Source organism: Salmo salar, chromosome ssa04 (assembly GCF_905237065.1).
Source record: "Salmo salar chromosome ssa04, Ssal_v3.1, whole genome shotgun sequence".
Taxonomy (NCBI): domain Eukaryota; kingdom Metazoa; phylum Chordata; class Actinopteri; order Salmoniformes; family Salmonidae; genus Salmo; species Salmo salar.
The window spans coordinates 83,546,272-83,569,796 of record NC_059445.1 but is presented as its reverse complement, the minus strand read 5'-3'; the positions used below and the strand labels follow the sequence as shown (position 1 = coordinate 83,569,796).

The 23,525-nt window shown below is 43.0% G+C and overlaps 2 protein-coding genes across 3 annotated transcripts; both read left to right on the top strand.

Moving 5' to 3' along the window:
* Positions 1–1,824: 1,824 nt before the first annotated feature.
* Positions 1,825–6,258, top strand: txndc15 (thioredoxin domain containing 15). The gene is given in 5 exon segments (NM_001141366.1): positions 1,825–1,979; positions 2,524–2,972; positions 3,565–3,728; positions 4,039–4,169; positions 5,616–6,258. Coding segments are annotated over 5 exon segments (1,038 nt in total). The 5' UTR covers positions 1,825–1,882; the 3' UTR covers positions 5,813–6,258.
* A 1,035-nt stretch (positions 6,259–7,293) lies between these two features.
* pcbd2 (pterin-4 alpha-carbinolamine dehydratase 2) lies at positions 7,294–21,603 on the top strand. Of its 2 annotated transcripts, NM_001141852.2 has the most exon segments (4): positions 7,454–7,578; positions 11,195–11,326; positions 20,286–20,366; positions 21,438–21,601. In NM_001141852.2, coding segments are annotated over 4 exon segments (408 nt in total). In that variant the 5' UTR covers positions 7,454–7,479; the 3' UTR covers positions 21,534–21,601.
* The last annotated feature ends 1,922 nt before the right edge of the window (positions 21,604–23,525 follow it).

Here is a 23,525-nt window from a genome sequence, read left to right as displayed (position 1 = left end):
TCCCTAACCTTCACTTAATTATCCTAACCTGCTACATTAATTCTCTGAATGGGTCAACGGGCGGCCATTGTGAGAGTACCTATAGCAATGCTGGTGGATAAAGGCAGATAGTTCACTCATGCCGTTTACCATTAAAAATGGTCAGTTCTGGTCTACTTAACGGGGTGGGTCTCCCATAGACACCAATGCAATAGCAGCTGGGTCTGGTCTACTTAGTTAATTGACTTTCATTGAATCAGAAAAAAAACAGTGAGTGGGTTGTCGCTTCCTGTTCTGTCGCTGCCCATACTTTTATTTTTATTTATTTATTTCACCTTTATTTAACCAGGTAGGCAAGTTGAGAACAAGTTCTCATTTACAATTGCAACCTGGCCAAGATAAAGCAAAGCAGTTCGACACATACAACAACACAGAGTTACATATGGAGTAAAACAAACATACAGTCAATAATACAATAGAAAAATAATTCTATATACAATGTGAGCAAATGAGGTGAGATAAGGGAGGTAAAGGCAAAAAGGCCATGGTGGCAAAGTAAATACAATATAGCAAGTAAAACACTGGAATGGTAGATTTGTAGTGGAAGAAAGTGCAAAGCAGAAATATAAATAATGGGGTGCAAAGGAGCAAAATAAATAAAATACAGTAGGGGAAGAGGTAGTTGTTGGGGCTAAATTATAGATGGGCTATGTACAGGTGCAGTGATCTGTGAGCTGCTCTGACAGCTGGTGCTTAAAGCTAGTGAGGGAGATAAGTGTTTCCAGTTCCAGAGATTTTTGTCGTTCCAGTCATTGGCAGCAGAGAACTGGAAGGAGAGACGGCCAAAGGAGGAATTTGCTTTGGGGGTGACCAAAGAGATATACCTGCTGGAGCGCGTGCTACGGGTGGGTGCTGCTATGGTGACCAGTGAGCTGAGAGATAAGGGGGGACTTTACCTAGCAGGGTCTTGTAGATGACCTGGAGCACGATGTAAAAGCAGGAAGTGTACCCATCAATCTGTGCTGTGATTTTTTGAAACAACTCAACTGACATTGCAAAAAAATACATTCCGTTGCATAAGCCACATCAGTTAGCATCATTTAAATGAACATTCTACATTACCATGGAAATTATTGCATTACAATACCAAGCAGACATTGTGAATAGACCCATGAGTTTAACAGTCAAATTGCCAGGGTTAGAGGTTCCAAGGCCATTCTATTTCTATGGTCCGACGATGGCATGATAACGAATGCATCGCTATATATTTCCCGTTATGGTGTGTAGCGCCACTGATGCCATCTCCATTTTGAAGTAGTCAATTTTCTTCACAATTGGCTGATCCCTCCTGATGACCCAGTTGGACATGACTCTATCAGGTTGGATCAGCAAATGAAGTTGGGAGTCCCACCCAGTTGACTACATTTCATGGTGGAAGCCCTCAATGGCGCTGCCCGTGTTAATACCACAGATAGAACAATGAGGGTTAGTTTTAAAAAGTATTTGCTAATACCACACCCAATACGATATTTTGGCCACTAGAGGCCTTTATCATTCTCTGTGAGTCAGAAACATACAGTCATTTGTCAGAACTTGTCTTTGCCTCTTGTCATTGGCAACATTCGAGAGCATCAAACCCGTGATGAAACATGGGAAAATTGTGACTGACTGATCTACAAATCATATTGAGTAATTATTTATGATGCAAGGTGATTTGCAGATCAGTCAGTCTCGACTCGCTTTTCAAATCGGCTACAATATCAAACGTGCACAATGTCTATGTATTGACCCGGAAGTTTTTACAGTAGTGCATCGCTTGATATTCCGACAGCGACTCACAACATTAGTTCCACTTATTATAAATGCCCGTAACTTATATATATTGTTGTAGCTAATAGTAATTATGTCCAGAATATCAAATAGGCTCATGTTGACATGTATTGTATGGTTTACGATGTATGTTTCTGAAATAAAGAAAGCATCGTCAGTAACAGCTCAAGGTAAGAGAAGGGGACGCCAGCGGTTAGGTTAGCTGTTTTTGATGTAGCTAGTTAGCGAGCAAGCTATAACGTTAACTGTTTAGTTTCAACTATAAAGCCAGCAAAGTTGACAGGTGACAGGCTAACTATCTTACTACTTGCTCTTGTGTAAAGGAGTCCAAAATGTTACCTGGTCACATAACTGTAGCTATTTTTGTTGTTGTTACATAGTTAGGTACATGTTTACCCCCCAGTATCTTGTGCAGGTCAAAAATGTTCTAACGTTAGTAACGTTAGTTGGTTGTCAGAGAGGAAGAGGCGAAACATATTCCAACATTTCTGGTCGTATTTGACAAGCAAGCACATGCAAGCTGGATCAGTGGTATACATGTGTATGATGGCTCTTATTCGTTCTACCTCGTCTACAGTGATGGTGTATTCATCTGTTTTAATAGCCTAATTATTAGAACCAACTGAACACATCTAGTAGGTTGATTTCATAATGTTGTTTCTACAGTTACAACTTCTGAAATAATGTAATAATATTTACCTGTTTTATTTACAGAGAATGATGAAATACCAGAATTCAAGTTCTCTGAGGACATGGGCTCTGATATGGAAAATATTCCCAAATTTGTGGGAATGGAGGACCTTGAGTCTCAGCCAAAGAGGCAGTACAAGACTGCAGAGATCGCAGACGCGGTAATGGGAACCGAACTACCTGTCGACCCAGCAGGAATCGAGTCACTGATCCCCAAGAATGTGAAAGACTTTCAGACAGGGTTCTCGCCACTCTGTGACGATGAGGCAAAATGTCCCTCACCTTTGACCCAAGAGGAGTCCAAGAATGCAGAACCCATGGAACCAGTCATATTGGGGATGGTCCACGTAGACGCCATGGCAAATGAAGAACAGAACTCCACAGAAACTACAAAGACTTACAAAGTCAATTGTGATAAAAGGAACATAACAGGGATGGACAACTTCACAGTGCAGGTCCTAAATGCCTCACAGGTAATCATATGTCTGGGTTTGTTTAACTATATGATTCATGACATGAACAAATGTGCCTGAAATAGTAGGTCCCACTGCCCTGATATTCCCTAGACCGGGGTGTCTGAAACACACTCCTGGGGTGTCTGAAACACACTCCCGGGGTGTCTGAAACACAGTCCCGGGGTGTCTGAAACACACTCCCGGGGTGTCTGAAACACACTCCCGGGGTGTCTGAAACACACTCCCGGGGTGTCTGAAACACACTCCCGGGGTGTCTGAAACACACTCCCGGGGTGTCTGAAACACAGTCCCGGGGTGTCTGAAACACACTCCCGGGGTGTCTGAAACACACTCCCGGGGTGTCTGAAACACACTCCCGGGTGTCTAAAACACTCCCAGGGTGTCTGAAACACAGTCCTGGGGTGCAACCGTTTGTGTAGGTTTTTGTTCTAGTTAAGCTTGATTTAACTAATCATGGTGTGGTCCAGACTGGAACAAAGGCCTGGCACACACTGCAGCCATTCAGGATCTGGTAGAGACACCCCTGCCATAGACCTCAAACATAACTTGTTATCTATGTCCAATGGGATCCCCCCCCCCCCCCTTACAGGACTTGATGGAGTTCCTGAATGTAAACGGCACAGAGTGCTCTCTGGTATTGTTCTTCACTACCTGGTGCCAGTTCTCTGCCAATCTGGCACCTCACTTCAACGCACTGCCCCGTGTCTTCCCTGGCATGCACTTCTTGGCACTGGATGCCTCCCAGCATAGCAGGTAAACTACCAAAGTACTTTACACCGGTGCAGGGCTCTCCAACCCTGTTCCTGGAGAGCTAGTCCTGTAGGTTTTCACTCCAACCTTAAACTAGCCCACCTGATTCTAACAATTTAGCTGGCAGATAAACTGAACCAGGTTAGTTACAGCTGGGGTTGGAGCAAAAACCCTACAGGAGGGTAGCTCTGCACCAGTGTATCAATATGTCTTCATTTGTATCCAACACAATGAGAAAGGTCACTTTAGTTTTCTGTCGGTGTGTTGAGCGTAACAATAACATGTTTTCTTTCTGTAACGCGTTTCTCTCCAGTCTCTCCACAAGGTTTGGAACTGTAGCAGTTCCCAACATTCTCCTGTTTCAAGGTGTGAAACCAATGGCCAGATTCAACCAGACTGACAGAACCCTGGAGACTCTGGTGTCTTTCATAGCTAATCAGACAGGTATGTAAACAAAGGCAACGAGGCATCAGTCCCCGATCATTTAGTATTGGATGTATAATGTTTCAAAATTAAAGACAGTGCAGGATAAGACCTATATAGTAGGCGGTGTTAGAGGAAGGCCCAAAAAATTGTCAAAGACTCCAGTCACCCAAGTCATAGACTGTTCTCTCTGCTTCTGCACGACAAGCGGTACCGAGTGCCAAGTCTAGGTCCAAAAGTCTCATTAACAGCTTTTACCCCCAAGCCATAAGACTGTTGAACAATTAATCAAATGGCCACCCGGACTATTTACATTTACCCCCCCCTTTGTTTTTACACTGCTGCTACTCACTATTTATTATCGATGCTTAGTCACTTTACCCCTACATGTACAAATTACCTTGACTAACCTGTACCCTCGAACATTGACTCGGTACAGGTACCCGCTGTATATACCCTCGTTATTGTTTTGTAACCTTAATGTGTTTTAATTAAATTTTTTACTTTAGTTTATTTTGCTAATATTTTTTTAACTCTGTATTTCTTGAACTACATTGTTGGTTAAGGGCTTGTAAGTAAGCATTTCACGGTAAGGTCTACACCTGTTGTATTCGGCGGATGTGACAAATACAATTTGATTTGGTGTTGTAAGCCTTAAAGCCCCCATGCAGTCTTTGTACTTTTATTTTATAAATCATTGCTAATGAATCATTGTTTTATTTAATGAAAATAACTCCAAAATATATTTTATCATTTATTTTAATCAGCCAAATTTGGCCCTTGTGAAATGCTCAGTCTGATTGTGTGGGCGTTGGGAAACACATTTTTGTCTGGAGCCCACCCCTTACCCAGATGAACAGTCATTGGTCTATTATAATCAACCACATTGTGACATCATGATGTGGGCCAAAAGTTCCATCCCACCTGAACAGTCTGAAATTCCAGGCATTTTCAAACAGCTCTTACACAAAAAGGAAATTATCATAATTTTCACAATTTTAGAGTGCTATTTCGACCTCCATAAATCAAATCATAGTGTGGAAATATCATTAAAAAAACAGGAAAATCTAGTTTTTAACTGCACTGCCCATCTGATGCATTTCCCCCCTGCCTGACAGAATGTAAACTTGGGGACTCATCTGCTTGTTCTTGTCACCGATGTGAAATGGCTAGCTAGTTAGCGGCGTGCGAGCTAATAGCGCTTCAATCGGTGATGTCACTCGCTCTGAGACCTTGAAGTAGTTGCTCCCTTTGCTCTGCAAGGGCCGCGGCTTTTGTGGAGCGATTGGTAGCGATGCTTCGTGGGTGTTAGTTGTTGATGTGTGCAGAGGGTCCCTGGTTCGAGCCCAGGTAGGGGTGAGGAGAGGGACAGAAGCTATACTGTTACATTCTCATAAATGTACTTCCAATATTTGAAAGACAGGTCATTGGAATTCATTAAAACTGTTTTTCAATCTGTTTCTTGAGGTTTCGAAGTGAGCCCAGATCAGAATGTAACAGAGGAGGATTTATCTGGACCTCTTCCCAATGTCCCAGTGAAGAGTATTGATTGGCTGCTGGTGTTCTCCATCTTGTTCATCTCCGGCTTTACCACCTATGCCATCCTACGGACTGACAGCATCCGCTGGCTCATCCCAGGCCAAGAGCATGAGCACCAGGACTAATATACAACCCAGAGACTGTAAGCCCTGTGAATAAAGTTCCTCTCAACGTGAGAGTTGTTGGGCATAAGTGTGGTAAATCTGGACATGTATTCAGAAAGTGTCTCAGATATATGAGCGCTGATCTAGAATCATTTTTGTCTCCGCTCATAATGAATAAAATTGGATTGACCTGATCCTAGATCAGCACTCATACACTTGAGACCCTTTACGAATACGGACCCAGATTTTGGAGACAGCCCAAGACACAGTGCCATGATGGTTGTCGCTGTTAACTTCTGGCTTCGCTGTAACATAGCTACTGTGATATGGATATACATAATTGTTTGCAGAATGAATTACCCCTTGGATGTTTGAACACACATGTCCAATGAGTCAGAGTGACATGCTGTTTATTTGCAACTGTTTTGATGGTGTTGTGATTAAAAGTGTCAAATTAAACATGTTTTAAATGCAGGGTTTAACCTAGCCCTTGATCATGACTTTTCATTACATTACACATAAGAGTAATTGGATTTAGTCGTATTCTGTTAAGAGTCCCAATCTGTCACTCATACCATCAGTCATCTAATCACCCCCAGTTTACAATTGGCTCATTCATCACCCTCCTCCCCTGTAACTATTACCCAGGTTGTTGCTGTAAACGAGAATGTGTTCTTCGTCAATTTACCCGGTAAAATAAGGGTTCAATTAAATAAGAGCCCAGATGCTCGGTCTGAACATTAACACGCAGCGCTTGCGTTAAGGTTTTGGAAGCACAAGGACCATATCTTTTATATCAGATGCAAAAAAAAAACAACTAAAGGTTAAATTGCTACAAACTTTTTTATAGGATTAGTGTTTTCATATCTCCATAATACAGCGCGTTTACGGAAGACACCTGTGCTAATTAGCTGTCTAGCATGCTGCTAACACCTGTGTGTAACGGAAGGCCGCCAGAAACGTGTTGTCACTGAAAAACGTTGGCTGCAACTATGATAAAGCCGGTTAAAAACAGTGTACACAGTAGCTTTATATTTAGTATTTGTAAAAAATGATTGTTGATGTTACTAGAACCGTATTGCAATTGTGAATCGATTCTGAGTATTTTGCTGCTTTAGCTGCAAAAACCAGTCTACCTCTGAAAATAACATATAAGGTCCTTGGACGTTCAGGAGTAACCGTAGACTCCTTAAGAGTACTTCTTGGGCTAACTTTAACCAGGTTATACATGTGAAGGTAGGGGCACAGTTTAAGAGACCCCTTACAATACATATCAAGATGTGCAGAGGAATCCTGCCTACATTATGACTTGAAATAACCTGGATTTTGAAGAGGACTTGGAGATTAGAGTTGATTTTTTACAATTTTTAAATCAGGCAACTTCACAGGCAGCCACCGTTTTTAAATGGTCGCCACTAGTTACCACAGCCACAAAGTCATAAACCCCGCCTATTTCTACAAATTATTTTCTTGATGTCATTTTAAACCTTTAAACCCTAATCTTAACCACGCTGCTAACCGTATGCCTAACCATAACCTTAAATTAAGAACAAAAAGATACATTTTAGTTTTATAATTATTGACGATATAGCCAATTTTGACTTTGTGGCTGTGCTATCTAGTGGAACATGATTAAAAATGCTACATTGACTACTTGTGAGCGGCATACCATCTGTTGACCAAATGGTATGCATGGGTTAATGTTTACTCTCAGGGCTAGCAGTGTATGGCTGTGTGCATACCAGAGACTGGGCAACGTACTACTGTCCAGATATATATCTAAAATGGTAAGTGCTGTTGGCTGGGTGGATAAAATTAATACTAATTTAGTAGTCGTTGAGTACATTGCAGCAAATAGCATCGTTAGACTTGCAACGTGACAGCTGCATCTGGCCCAATACTATTTCAATGAGAACCGTGATAGCGTTTTATGTGTCATTGTGCAACCGTTTAAAAATTTTTTTGTCAACAATATATCTTTATCGTGAAAGAGCTTGACTATCACTATGTTTCAACAGTGTAACACTTTTCACCTTTGTTGCAAAATACTGTACGCCATGAAGAAGGGGGAGTGGCTAAAGGCACGTAGGGGGAGTGGCTAAAGGCACGTAGGGGGAGTGGCTAAATGCACGTCATACTTTATTTTCTCCAGCAGGTGGAGTAGTGACATTGCTGAGCGGTACATTGCTGAGCGGCACGCTGTTGAGTGGTACATTGTTGAGTGGTACATTGTTGAGTGGTACATTGCTGAGCGGCACATTGCTGAGCGGCACGCTGTTGAGTGGTACATTGTTGAGTGGTACATTGTTGAGTGGTACATTGTTGAGTGGCACGCTGTTGAGTGGTACATTGCTGAGTGGCACATTGCTGAGCGGCACATTGCTGAGCGGCACATTGCTGAGCGGCACGCTGTTGAGTGGTACATCGCTAAGTGGTACATTGCTGAGTTACATTTATGGGTCTTTCTCATGCAACCTGTTGCACTGCTAAATAGTAGTAGCTATATTTCCCATAATGTCATTGAATATACACTGGCTGGTACAAACTACTCAAAGATTAGGGAATGTACAGGGGAGAACGGTTATAACCATATCTTATACCTCTCAGACGTATTAAACCAACCATTATCTGATCATTTTCACAAGTGGTGGAAAAAGTACCCTGCTATCATACTGGAGTAAAAGTAAAGATACCTTAATAGAAAATGACTCAAGTAAAAGTCACACAGTAAAAATCTACATGAGTAAAAGTATAAAAGTATTTAGTTTAAAATATACTTAAGTATCAAAAGTAAAAGTATAAATCATTTCATATTCCTTATATTAAGCATAGCAGATGGCATCATTTTCTTGTTTATTTTAAATTTTTACAGAAAGCCATGGGTACACCCCAACATTCAGACATAATTTACAAACGAAGCATGTGTGCTTAGTTAGTCCGCCAGATCAGAGGCAGTAGGGATGACCAGGGATGTTCTCTGTTTAGTGAGTCCTCCAGATCAGAGGCAGTAGGGATGACCAGGGATGTTCTCGGTTTAGTGAGTCCACCAGATCAGAGGCAGTAGGGATGACCAGGGATGTTCTCTGTTTAGTGAGTCCTCCAGATCAGAGGCAGTAGGGATGACCAGGGATGTTCTCGGTTTAGTGAGTCCACCAGATCAGAGGCAGTAGGGATGACCAGGGATGTTCTCTGTTTAGTGAGTCCTCCAGATCAGAGGCAGTAGGGATGACCAGGGATGTTCTCTGTATAGTGAGTCCTCCAGATCAGAGGCAGTAGGGATGACCAGGGATGTTCTCTGTTTAGTGAGTCCTCCAGATCAGAGGCAGTAGGGAGGGACCAGGGATGTTCTCTGTATAGTGAGTCCTCCAGATCAGAGGCAGTAGGGATGACCAGGGATGTTCTCTGTTTAGTGAGTCCTCCAGATCAGAGGCAGTAGGGATGACCAGGGATGTTCTGTTGATTAGTGTGAATTTGACTATTTTTCTGTCCTGCTAAGCATTCAAAATGTAACGAGTACTTTTGGGTGTCAAGGAAAATGTATGGAGTAAAAAGTACAACATTTTCTTAAGGATTGTAGTAAAGTAAAAGTAAGTCAAAAATATAAATAGTAAAGTACAGTTAACCCCAAAAAACTACTTAAGTAGTACTTTAAAGTATTTTTACTTCAGTACTTTACACCACTGATTTTCACCTAATGAAATCGGTCAGACCAGAGTTTAGGGGTGTACTTCGTAACAGAATGCTCATATCATTTTTTTATTTTATTTAAATTTCACCTTTATTTAACTAGGCAAGTCACCTGTTAGGACTAGGGGGCAGTATTGACACGGCCGGATAAAAAACGTACCCGATTTAATCTGGTTACTACTCCTGCCCAGTAACTAGAATATGCATATAATTATTGGCTTTGGATAGAAAACACCCTAAAGTTTCTAAAACTGTTTGAATGGTGTCTGTGAGTATAACAGAACTCCTATGGCAGGCCAAAACCTGAGAAGATTTCAAGCAGGAAGTGGCCTGTCTGAGAAGTAGTGTTTCATCTTGGCTCTTTCTATTGAAGACTCAGGATCTGTGCAATAACGTGACACTTCCTACGTCTTCCATAGGGTCTCAGAGCCCGGGAAAACGTTGAACGATATCGAGGCAGGCTCTGGCTGAAACACTTTATCGCTTTTGGCAAGTGGCCACTCAGAGTACTATGGGCTTAGGCGCGTGCCCGCTTCGACCGAACGGTTTCTTTTCCTTTGTCTGTTTATCTAAACGCAGATTCCCGGTCGGAATATTGTCGCTTTTTTATGAGAAAAATGGCATAAAAATTGATTTTAAACAGCGGTTGACATGCTTCGAAGTACGGTAATGGAATATTTAGACATTTTTTGTCACGAATTGCGCCATGCTCGTCACCCTTATTTACCCTTTCGGATAGTGTCTTGAACGCACGAACAAAACGCCGCTGTTTGGATATAACTATGGATTATTTTGAACCAAACCAACATTTGTTATTGAAGTAGAAGTCCTGGGAGTGCATTCTGACTAAGACAGCATAGGTAATAACATTTTTCTTATAGTAAAGCTGACTTTGGTGAGTGCTAAACTTGCTGGGTGTCTAAATAGCTAGCCCTGTGATGCCGGGCTATCTACTGAGAATATTGCAAAATGTGCTTTCACCGAAAAGCTATTTTAAAATCGGACATATCGAGTGCATAGAGGAGTTCTGTATCTATAATTCTTAAAATAATTGTTATACTTTTTGTGAATGTTTATCGTGAGTAATTTAGTAAATTCACCGGCAGTGTTCGGTGGGAATGCTAGTCACATGCTAATGTAAAAAGCTGGTTTTTGATATAAATATGAACTTGATTGAACAAAACATGCATGTATTGTATAACATAATGTCCTAGGGTTGTCATCTGATGAAGATCATCAAAGGTTAGTGAAAAATGGGTGTCTGATTATTTCTGGCTGGGTACTCTGCTGACATAATCAAATGTTTTGCTTTCGTTGTAAAGCCTTTTTGAAATCGGACAGTGTGGTTAGATTAACGAGAGTCTTGTCTTTAAAATGGTGTAAAATAGTCATATGTTTGAAAAATTTAAGTTTTTGCATTTTTTAGGTTTTTGAATAACGCGCCACGGGATTACACTGGCTGTTGAGTAGGTGGGACATAGCCCATAGAGGTTAAGAACAAATTCATATTTACATTGACAGCCAACTGGAGACCTCCACTGGCCGTATAGAATGTATTGTGTTGAACTGATGTGTCTGTTCGTAACATTTCTATAGGCAATGTTGTGAACATTTTAACTTCACTGAATGCACCCGAGAGGTCACTTTAAAAGGGATGTCGTTTTACACATTTATTCTATATACAGACATTGTGTTTTCTCTCTGTTGTCCCTTCAGTCTGGTGACCCCAACTGGCTGCCCCCAGCTGACAGAGAACAGCTGCTAATGGAGCTGAAGGCTACTGGCTGGGTAGAGGTAGAGGAGCGGGATGCCATCTACAAAGAGCTCCACTTCAAAACCTTTAATCAGGTGTGTGTGTGTGTCTGACCCCTGACATCTTTAGCCCCCATTGCATGGAGCAGGATGTAAACCTTTTTTTGTTCTGTTATTATTTCCATGATCCACTGTTATTGTCACTATGTATGTATGTATTATATATATATATGGCCCTGCGTTTCCGTAGGGAAGGGTAAACTGGCAGCTACACTTACAGCCAATGGAATAGCACTATCTCACCGTGCTATTGCAGGTGACACCCGCTGCTACACCTGGAGTCTATTCCCCCTGCCAGTAGAAGTTAATAAAAGTCATGGTTACACCTTCCATGGCATTCGTAGTAGAGGAGCTCTGTAGAGACAGTTGGAGTGCGATATCCCGCTTAGTTTGGTACATGGTGTGGTGTGTGTCTCCCTCCACTAAAGGTAGTGACTTCCTAGTCCTGTTATACTGCTCTTTTGGGGGTGGTGGACTTCAGACTTGTTACATGAGGATCAGGAGAAAGACAGCTGGAATAGTTACTATCGGAAACGGACAAATTCATGTGTATTTTGTAGCTGATTGGTTGCAGGTGCAGTGAGGGAGGGACAGGTTTTTGCCCCCCCATTTCAATCAGTCCTGTCTGGAGTATGTAATCCCTTAGAGAATTATTATATAATTTTTTTAATTTAACCTTTATTTAACTAGGCAAGTCAGTTAAAAACTAATTCTTATTTACAATGACGGCCTACAGGTGTGTGAGCTACTTTTGTGTAATAATACTATCCTATTTCCAACCTCCATACTAGATAAGTAGTCTCTCTTCTTAATTTGTTTTACACCTCGAGTCAGCATTTTCTCAATGAGTAAGGAGTGAATTTAGAAGTATTTTGAGCAGTGCAAATGCATGTATGTCAATCAGCAGAGTGACGTTAAAATCCATCTGCCCCCTTCGAACAAGGACAAGACAAGAAAATGGAAATGTGAAGTTGTGTTTTCACAAGGTCCATGTTTTACCGTTTTTGTAAATTTGTCTCTTTTTGTTCTTCCAGATGTAAAGTGCAGCATCTCAAGGCCACTTAGCGGACGTTGATCCAGTGGTTAGCTGTTTTAGCCCCTAACATATTCTGTTTTTACACTTTGCTGCGTTTGAAGTCACAGGCTGGGCTCTGACCTCCGCCGTCTCCCTCTCTGGCTCTAAAGCCTCTCCTCTTACCTCCACATGTCACAACACATTAACATGAGGCAGACCAGAGGGGCATTTGGCAGCAATTGAGATTTTGATCAGAATTATTTCTTTCACAAACAATCAAATTGGTTAAAATGTTTCATCTGCTTCAGAAACCACTAACAATCCCACCATTCCTGCTCACAATCCCGCTTTGGAACTTTCCCTCCCTCCACGTTCCTTGTTTGTGCCTCATGGTGAATGGGGACGAGCTTCAGTTGTTCCAATTTGACATCTCGTCCATTTTTCCTCCCTTGTTCTCCCTCCTTTCTTTTATATATTTTCACAATTTGTGTTGTTCGTTTTTCATGGCTGTTCTTTAGGGCCTTTTACCAGAGGGGGGATGGAGATGAAGAGTGACATGCTGGCTGATTTCCATTTGCCACTTATCTCCAAGTGATGGGCTTGACGAAATCAGATCCCCATGAGTTTTTAATGAGTCACACATCCCTTTCCATAAAGGGATCCCTTCCACACTTGTCCTCTGGGGGGAGCTAGTATTTTACCCATCAATTCATGTGTAAAACAGAGAGGATGGACAATGGAGCACAGTGAAGGCTGTATGCCACTCACAGTTGCCAATCAGGAATAAACAAGACAGTGGGGTTTTAGTTTTCATGTTTATTACTTTGATTACAGCAGCAAGTGGAAGTCTTGTCATAAATAATACTGTAACCAAACCAGTAGTAATTTATCTGCAGAGAGTAGGGTACAGCACATTCTTATTTGTAATAGTCAGAGAAGTAAATGTGAGTTATTTTCCTTGTCAAGCGGAGAAAAATGTAATCAGTTTGAACGTTGAAATCCCTTTTCTGGACCAGTGCTTGTTGACTGGCATCCAAACAGTCTCATGTGGAAATGTCTCTTGTTATATTTCTATACTCAGATAATTGTTTATACAGTATGTACGTTTTTTTATATGTTTTTATAGCTGTAGTCATTAATATTTAGAAATCTAAACTCCTTGATTTGATTTAAAAAAAATAATAATTTAACAGTCATCTGTTTTTCATTGAGGAGTGGGAAGCAGATGGATACATATGACAGTATTTTAATGTCTGAATTTAAGAGGCAACATAGGCAGTAGCTGTATCGTTTTGTTCCATGACCTGTGACCTGGAGGTAAATCAATGACACATTCCATCAACCTCTTAACATTCTTTCATCCACCAAGGAGAAAAGTCTAAGCTTTTATCTCCGAGCCTTGATAAAAGTCCAAGCTTACATCCCAAATAGGCACCCTATTCCCTATTTAGTGCACTACTATAGCACCCTATTCCCTATTTAGTGCACTACTTTTCCCCAGAGCTCTGGGGGGGAATCAGGTGCCATATGGGACATGACCCCAGAATCTCTCTATAAAAGCTGTAACCACGCATTAAAGCCAAATGGATGTTATTTTCAAACTTACAAGGTGGCTGGTGATGATTCTCTCTCTTCAGAAGGAGCTGCTGCCAAACCGCTAAGGAATGAGAAATCTTCTCTCTTTATTTTCAGCCAATGAGACAAAGTTCAAAGTTCACAAACTTTTTTTTTGGTTGTATGTGTTTGTCAACAAGGCGGTGCCATTGGTAAAGGTTTAAATCACTGGCATGTCTAGACGCTTCTATGTAATATCAGGGAGGCCTGGCCACCTGGTTGTCCCATAGGGTTGTCTCCATAGAGATACAGCTATCTATCTCTGGCCTGGCTGGTCTAACAGTAATGTCACAGCCTCCGACTGCGGCACACACGTCTACAGTGTTGGTGTAGGTTCAAATCCCGCCTACTGCCCATTGACCCAACCTCGCTGTCTTTCCCCACAGTTAGCCTCTTATCTGTTCAATAAAATCAGAAAATACCTTCAAAATAGTTTGTTTGTCTCTATGGTTGTCCTGGGTCACAGACATGAGCTGTGAGTGGAAGACATTTGCATTTCAGTTCCAGAGGATATTATCTGTCTATCTGCACAGCTCCCTCAATATCCCCCAGGTCCACTCTGATAACTCCCTCAATGTCCCCCAGGTCCACTCTGACAACTCCCTCAATATCCCCCAGGTCCACTCTGATAACTCCCTCAATATCCCCCAGGTCCACTCTGACAACTCCCTCAATATCCCCCAGGTCCACTCTGATAACTCCCTCAATATCCCCCAGGTCCACTCTGATAACTCCCTCAATATCCCCCAGGTCCACTCTGATAACTCCCTCAATATCCCCCAGGTCCACTCTGATAACTCCCTCAATATCCCCCAGGTCCACTCTGATAACTCCCTCAATATCCCCCAGGTCCACTCTGATAACTCCCTCAATATCCCCCAGGTCCACTCTGATAACTCCCTCAATATCCCCCAGGTCCACTCTGATAACTCCCTCAATATCCCCCCAGGTCCACTCTGATAACTCCCTCAATATCCCCCAGGTCCACTCTGATAACTCCCTCAATATCCCCCAGGTCCACTCTGATAACTCCCTCAATATCCCCCAGGTCCACTCTGATAACTCCCTCAATATCCCCCAGGTCCACTCTGATAACTCCCTCAATATCCCCCAGGTCCACTCTGATAACTCCCTCAATATCCCCCAGGTCCACTCTGATAACTCCCTCAATATCCCCCAGGTCCACTCTGACAACTCCCTCAATATCCCCCAGGTCCACTCTGATAACTCCCTCAATATCCCCCAGGTCCACTCTGATAACTCCCTCAATATCCCCCAGGTCCACTCTGATAACTCCCTCAATATCCCCCAGGTCCACTCTGATAACTCCCTCAATATCCCCCAGGTCCACTCTGATAACTCCCTCAATATCCCCCAGGTCCACTCTGATAACTCCCTCAATATCCCCCAGGTCCACTCTGATAACTCCCTCAATATCCCCCAGGTCCACTCTGATAACTCCCTCAATATCCCCCAGGTCCACTCTGATAACTCCCTCAATATCCCCCAGGTCCACTCTGATAACTCCCTCAATATCCCCCAGATCCACTCTGACAACTCCCTCAATATCCCCCAGGTCCACTCTGACAACTCCCTCAATATCCCCCAGGTCCACTCTGACAACTCCCTCAATATCCCCCAGGTCCACTCTGTACGAGGCTGAGATTTCCCCCAGATCCACTCTGTACGAGGCTGAGATTTCCCCCAGATCCACTCTGTACGAGGCTGAGATTTCCCCCAGATCCACTCTGTACGAGGCTGAGATTTCCCCCAGATCCACTCTGTACGAGGCTGAGATTTCCCCCAGATCCACTCTGTACGAGGCTGAGATTTCCCCCAGATCCACTCTGTACGAGGCTGAGATTTCCCCCAGATCCACTCTGTACGAGGCTGAGATATCCCCCAGATCCACTCTGTACGAGGCTGAGATTTCCCCCAGATCCACTCTGTACGAGGCTGAGATATCCCCCAGATCCACTCTGTACGAGGCTGAGATATCCCCCAGATCCACTCTGTACGAGGCTGAGATTTCCCCCAGATCCACTCTGTACGAGGCTGAGATTTCCCCCAGATCCACTCTGTACGAGGCTGAGATATCCCCCAGATCCACTCTGTACGAGGCTGAGATTTCCCCCAGATCCACTCTGTACGAGGCTGAGATTTCCCCCAGATCCACTCTGTACGAGGCTGAGATTTCCCCCAGATCCACTCTGTACGAGGCTGAGATATCCCCCAGATCCACTCTGTACGAGGCTGAGATTTCCCCCAGATCCACTCTGTACGAGGCTGAGATTTCCCCCAGATCCACTCTGTACGAGGCTGAGATTTCCCCCAGATCCACTCTGTACGAGGCTGAGATTTCCCCCAGATCCACTCTGTACGAGGCTGATCCCCCGTCTTTATATTCTGAGAGGGGCTCCCTGCCTCCCTCTCATTAAGGGCTCTGTTTGTATTCAGTAAGTTTTCGTACAACTAAACCAGCTTAATCTGCTCAGTGGAGTACAGTCCCCCCCACCCTTCGTGTCGTCTGGAAAATGAAATGGCACTTTCCCTGGGAACTGAAGGCAGTCTTCCATTGATCTGATATGAGCTGCTTGTGTTGTGAAATGGCTGGAGGGGACCTGCGAGGTGTGGCGCCCAAGCGGAGGTGGTTAGATAATCGGCCTATCAGTCTTGGTAAGACAAGATGGCCATGACGTTTGCTGTCTATTGAGGTGGAGCCAATGACTTTTTAGTTATGGAGCGTCTGGTAACCCTGTAGTAGAAGACAATTACACGACGCCTTACATAAATAGGAGTTGACGTTTTTTTTATGAACATTTGTTCCATATGATATTTGCTTTACACATTTTTTTTTGTTTTGTTTCATAGGGTCATAGATATGCTGCACCTTTTGTCAGTGCGATAGAATTACGTTTATTTTCAAGTTTGATGTTATGAACGTTAATCCCAGGGGATAAGTATGGATCATGTGTCCTTTGAAAGTCTTGATTACAACACAATGTTGATGCACTACTGTACCATAGAGAGAGCCAATGTGAAGCCAATTATGAGGCAATGGAATGCATCTTCCGACCTAGAGGAGGGGAAATGTAAGGTGGTGTGGTCATCAGCACCATCATTCCGTTTGTGACCTCTCTCTCTCTGTGTGTTTCTCTGTCTCTCTGTCGCTGTCTCTCTCTGTCTCTGTCGCTGTCTCTCTCTCTCTGTGTCTGTCTGTCTATGTGTGTGGAGTTCTGAACATTTTGAAGCTAGCGTTAGTGTTGATGGGTCTTGGATGGTAATGTAATCACCAGAGAGAGCGAGAGAGAGAGTAGAGGAGCGGGAGGGGAGGGGGGTCAGTGGCACAATCTGCATGCACTTACTCCTGGCAGAGAGTCCAGGCGTCCCTAAGCCTTGGACCGCGAGGCGGTGGAAAACGATCTGTAAATGTCAGGCACATGTGTTTGAAGCTAGAGCTGTGTTTCAGCCCCGGCCGCAACGAGGGAAAAGCTCTCCGACGTCAAATGGTCTCATCCAGTGTTTTATGACAATCACGGCGGTAATAGCCCAAAAATGCCAGTCAAAAAGCGGTACGTGGGGAACCAGGGTCTACTGGCCCGTCTGTTGGGTGTTTCTGATTATTTGAGATGGTGGTCTGTGCTGTGTCACGTCAAATTAGCAGACACTGACAGCTCGTATGTATGTTGTAGTAGTGTGGCCAACGGGCCGGTGCGTTGTGTGTCCCAATGGTAGGCTTCACGATAGGTAAACACACAGTCCAGAGCGGGAGAGTCCTTGACCTCTGACCTTTTGGTGTCAGTCGGAGCTGAGGGTTGTGCCTTCTCTTGTCTGAGGAGTGTTGGGATGACCTCTGGGTGACCTTGGTTAAACCACACTGGGCTGTGTCTCTATGTACCCTATGTAGTAGAGGAACCCTATCGCTCTGGTCAATAGCAGTGCACTATACAAGGAAAAGGGTGCTGTTTGGGACGCACACTTATTTTACTGCCCTAAGAGACCTCCCTCCTTGCCACAGAAGTTACAACATACCTTTTACACACATAGGCCAAATTCTATAGCCTACAAAAAGGTTGCGTATTTTATATATAAAATATATTTCAAATATAAACGCAATATGCAACAATTTCAAAGATTTTTACTGAGTTACAGTTCATATAAGGAAATCAGTCAATTGAAAAATTCATTAGGACCTAATCTATGAATTTCGCTTGAATGGGCAGGGGTGCAGCCATGGGTGGGCCTTTGAGGACATAGCCAATCAGAATGAGTTTTTCCCCACAAAAAGGGCTTTATTACAGAGAGAAATACTCCTCAGCATCCCCCCCCCCCAGACGATCCCGCAGGTGAAGAAGCCAGATGTGGAGGTCCTGGGCTGCCGTGGTTACACGTGGTCTGCGGCTGTGAGGCCGGTTGGACGTGCTGCCAAATTCTCTAAAACTACGTTGGAGGGGTCTTATACTAGAGAAATTAACATTCAAATCTCTGGCAACAGCTCTGGTGGACATTCCTGCAGTCAGCATGCCAATTCCACGCTCCCTCAACACTTGAGACATCTATGGCATTGTGTTGTATGACAAAACTGCAGATTTTAGGTGGACCCTTGTTAATGATCATGCTTCTTGATATGCTACATCTGTCAGGTGGATGGATTATCTTGGCAAGGAACAAATGCTCACTAACATGGATGTAAACAAATTTGTGCACAATTTTAGATAAATAAGCTTTTTCTGCATATGGAAAATGTCTGGAATTTTTTTACATTTCAGCTCATGAAACATGGGACTGACATTTTACATGTTGCATTTATATTTTTGTTCAGTGTAAGTAGTCCACTGTGTGAATGTCATTGAAAGGAACACTAGACTTAGTTAAGTAATAATTAACATGATCACGGTTGACTGTATACTTGTCAGTCACTAGTCGGGGAAAACCCGACCCTGGGCAACACAGTGACTAAGATCTGGTTTCAATGATGGACTCTTTTGGCATAGAGGAACTACAGTACGTCACCGTCTACGTCGATGAGGGAAAAAACTATTCTAGAGAGTCTCCCAACAAATCATGAGGCAGACATGCCAAAACGTTGTGATTCGAAACCAAAGTTTGCAGGACAAAACATTGCAGTGAAGGTAGTTGATGCAAACTAGCCACCTGTGAACTGCACTCTGTAGATAATATAAACTCCATCTTGCTAGCTACTATTTAGTATTTCATTCAAGCGGATAAGGTGGTGAAGTAGGTAGTGACGTAGTTTCTCTATGCCAAAAGAGTCCGTCATTGAAACCAGACCCTAGTCACTGTTGCCTAGGGTCGGGTTTTGGAGACTAGTCAGTCAGTCACAGGGTGCAGATTAGTTCTGGTTAGCACAGGGAGGGAAATATTTAGACAACACCTGACCTGGCAGCGGGCCTATTTAATAATCTCCATTATTGCCAATGAGAGTTGACAAAAAGCAGACTGACTGCAAACCTAAATTGGTGCCAAGGGGTCAAGTTGCAGGAATATGCCAATTACTTAAATTGATCAGGAGATGGTTTCCTTGATAACCAATTTGATCAAGTTCGCCGATCGTGTTACATCATGCCGGGGAGAAAAAGGAGGTCTCCAAATTGGTTACAACACACTAAAGACTAAACGTGACTTCCTCTCTCTCTGATTCTGCTTAGTCGGATGCCTCCCAAATGGCACCCTATTCCCTATATAATGCATTACTTTTGACCAGAGCCATATTCCCTAAATGGTGCACTACTTTTAACCAGGGCCCCTATTCCCTATATAGTACACTACTTTTGACCAGAGCCCTATTCCCTATATAGTGCACTACTTTTAACCAAGGCCCCTATTCCTCATTTAGTGCACTACTTTTGACCAGGGCCCTATTCCCTACATAGTGCACTACTTTTGACCAGGGCCCATAAGAAATAGGGTGTCATTTGAGACACACCTGTCATGTCAGTAGGTGGGTGGAGCTACAGATTTGGCTGCAGAGATGGCCTGTAAACAATGGCGTTTCAGTTTATGTAATTAACTGAGGAGGAAGTATTTAGGGGCTTAATTGAGATTGCAGTGGGAAATTGCTCTGAAATGACTCTGCCTGATTTATTCACAGTGGGAACACGGTGCAGAGCGAGGGATTGCACCCTTCTTTGTAGATTAGAAAAACCATAATCACTCCCTTCATGGCTGACTCTGATTGGAGTGCACACATGCCACCAGAAATATGGAGAAAGATGTAGAGAGAGAGACCGTGTGTGTGTGTGTGTGTGTCTGTACGCGTGTTGGTGGTGTGGGTTCTTCCTGCATTTCAGAAAGCATGAGGCCAGCAGCTTACTGACTCTGTTTTCTCCTGGTTCACTCACCTAGGCCTTTGGCTTCATGTCCCGAGTGGCTTTGCAAGCAGAGAAGATGAACCACCATCCAGAGTGGTTCAACGTTTATAACAAGGTAGTAACAACTCTGCTGTTGCCTTATTTTAAGAGTTGAACTGCTGAATACGTATTTTATATTAGCTATGGTTTGATATCCTTCACAAACTGGCATTTGCTAGAGTTGAATTTGCCATGTGAAACAATTGTTAGGCTACAGGGAGGGCTTTCTTATGTTTCAGGGGCCATCGCGCACAAGTCAAACTGATGAGCAGGGGGAAAGCAGTAGCTTTCAACAGTAATTCAGACATTTTCTTGAGAAAATCTCAGCTAATAAGTGTATTTTCCCCCTCTTAGAAATAAGTCACGGTTGATATGACAAAACAGCCCCTGAAAATCTCTCAGCATTAAGCTTTAGCCACTGAGTTACTGTGTGGCGGACCAACTGCGCTGAGAAGAATTCAACATTAATCCTCTCTTTATTAAAGTGTCTACAGGTTTTTTGGGCCTTCACAATACTTTCCACTGTGCTCTGAAAAATAAAATAAAAAAAACACATGATATGACTTGAATACGTAGTCTGATATGGATGTGTAGGTTATTATTTTAACCTTTATTTAAACTAGGCAAGTCAGTTAAGAATAAATTCTTATTTACAATGACGGCCTACACCAGCCAAACCCTAACCAGGACGATGCTGAGCCAATTGTGCACCGCCCTATAAGACTCCCGATCAAGCCCGGGATCGAACCAGGGTCTGTAGTGACGCTTCTAGCACTGTAATGCAGTGCCTTAGACCGCTGCGCCACTGTGTAGGCTGACATGGATGTGTAGGCTGACATGGATGTGTAGGCTGTGATATGGATGTGTAGGCTGTGATATGGATGTGTAGGCTGTGATATGGATGTGTAGGCTGTGATATGGATGTGTAGGCTGTGATATGGATGTGTAGGCTGTGATATGGATGTGTAGGCTGTGATATGGATGTGTAGGCTGTGATATAGATGTGTAGGTTGTGATATGGATGTGTAGGCTGTGATATGGATGTGTTGTAACTATGATCTTGTTTAGAGGAACATTTTAGTTGTTTTGTTTTCATATGTCATTCTTCATACTTAGTTTTTTTTTTCCCACTCTCTCTTGTTTTCAGGTCCAGATAACACTAACTACTCATGACTGTGGAGGATTATCCAAACGGGATATCAAGATGGCCAAGTTTATTGACAAAGTGACATTGTCCATGTAGATGTTCCTCCTGTATATGTCACATGATTTTTGTACAACCTTTTATTTCAAATAAAATGTATTCATTATAATGTGTGGGCCTAATCATTTTTATGAAATGCACATTCATGATGTGGTTCTATCTTACAGTTGGAATTTATCATTAAATAGAGCACTGCCTAGGCCAGGGGTTCTCAAAGTGGGGTCCGCGGACCACTGCAGGTCCCTGGAGGTAGTGCAGGGTGTCTGCGGCCAGCTCCAAAAATATTTGTATAGCTTTACATTTATTTTTTTTATTTTTTATTTTTTAAAGAATGTTACTACCAGATTAAATGACTTTTGGCCAAGCAATCCCTGTAATAAGTTGGTGTGTAATACAGTGTAATATTGTTAATGTACTTAACCCTAGGCATCATGGGCCTGGGAAGCCAACAGGGATATTGGCATCCACAGTACTCCACCAATTATACATTTTTCAACTCAGACCTATTCCCCTCAAAGTATACAACTAGCCTACAGCTAGACACCAATATCACTAGACAGCTAGTCTACAGCTAGACACCAATATCACTAGCCTACAGCTAGACACCAATATCACTAGACACCAATGCACATCCAAGTTACATTTACATTTTACTCATTTTGCAGACACTCTTATCCAGAGCAACTTACAGTAGTGAATGCATACATTTTTTTTGGAACTGGCCCCCGTGGGAATCAAACCCACAACCCTGGCGTTGCACACACCACGCTGGCGTTGCAAACACCATGCTCTACCAACTGAGCCACAGGGAATACTATCCAACAAGTAGGCTATACATTAATGACAGTAGGCCAATAAGGTGATTATTTCTGTTAGAAGAGGTTAACGTTCAGTTACAAGCATTTGATACAAGACCATGGTGCTTGCCTACGGAGCTGTGAAGGGAACGGCACCTCCGTACCTTCAGGCTCTGATCAGGCCCTACACCCAAACAAGGGCACTGCGTTCATCCACCTCTGGCCTGCTGGCCCCCCTACCTCTGAGGAAGCACAGTTCCCGCTCAGCCCAGTCAAAACTGTTCGCTGCTCTGGCACCCCAATGGTGGAACAAGCTCCCTCACGACGCCAGGACAGCGGAGTCAATCACCACCTTCCGGAGACACCTGAAACCCCACCTCTTTAAGGAATACCTAGGATAGGATAAAGTAATCCTTCTAACCCCCCCTCCCCCTTAAAAGATTTAGATGCACTATTGTAAAGTGGTTGTTCCACTGGATATCATAAGGTGAATGCACCAATTTGTAAGTCGCTCTGGTTAAGAGCGTCTGCTAAATGACTTAAATGTAAATGTAAATTTGATTTTGCAATGGCATAGGCCTACATTATTTTGGACTTTTGTTCCCATGACAACTGTTTTCACGGCAAAACATATTGAAATGTTCCGTTGGCATAGCTACACGTACAGTGCGGTTTCCCGAGATCTCCACGATCCATGATTAGTACAGGGTTTAACTTCAATCTTCAAATTGAATTGTTAAATGCTAATAATTACAAATAACATTGTAATTAATGTATGCAAAGAAAGGTAGTGTTTTATGTCACACGATCTGTGAAGACTCTAATCATTATCTCGTGAATTGTGGACAACTCATGAACTAGGGTGTAAAACATGTTTTGATTCAACTCATGTATTAATAAAATTGAATGTAGGCTGCCTGTGTTCTGCGTGTGTTCAAGTGTGTGAAATTGCCTTGGTTGAGAGGGTAGACTACTGGCGGTGGTGTAAGCCTGGTGGAGGTGACGTTGTCCCACCTTTAAAAAAATTACATTGGATGTATAAGGAGCATTATTTATTTTTACCGCGACCGGCAATCAGAGTTTATCCACTTTTCTTTTTTTACCACTACATCACGTGCTACCGGTAGACCTATTTGATGTTCATGGTAATACACATTGTAGCCTGGTCTCGTAAATTGACCTGTGTCTTAGGGTGACCATCCCACTTCTCCTGGTACAGTTTCAGCAACATTTC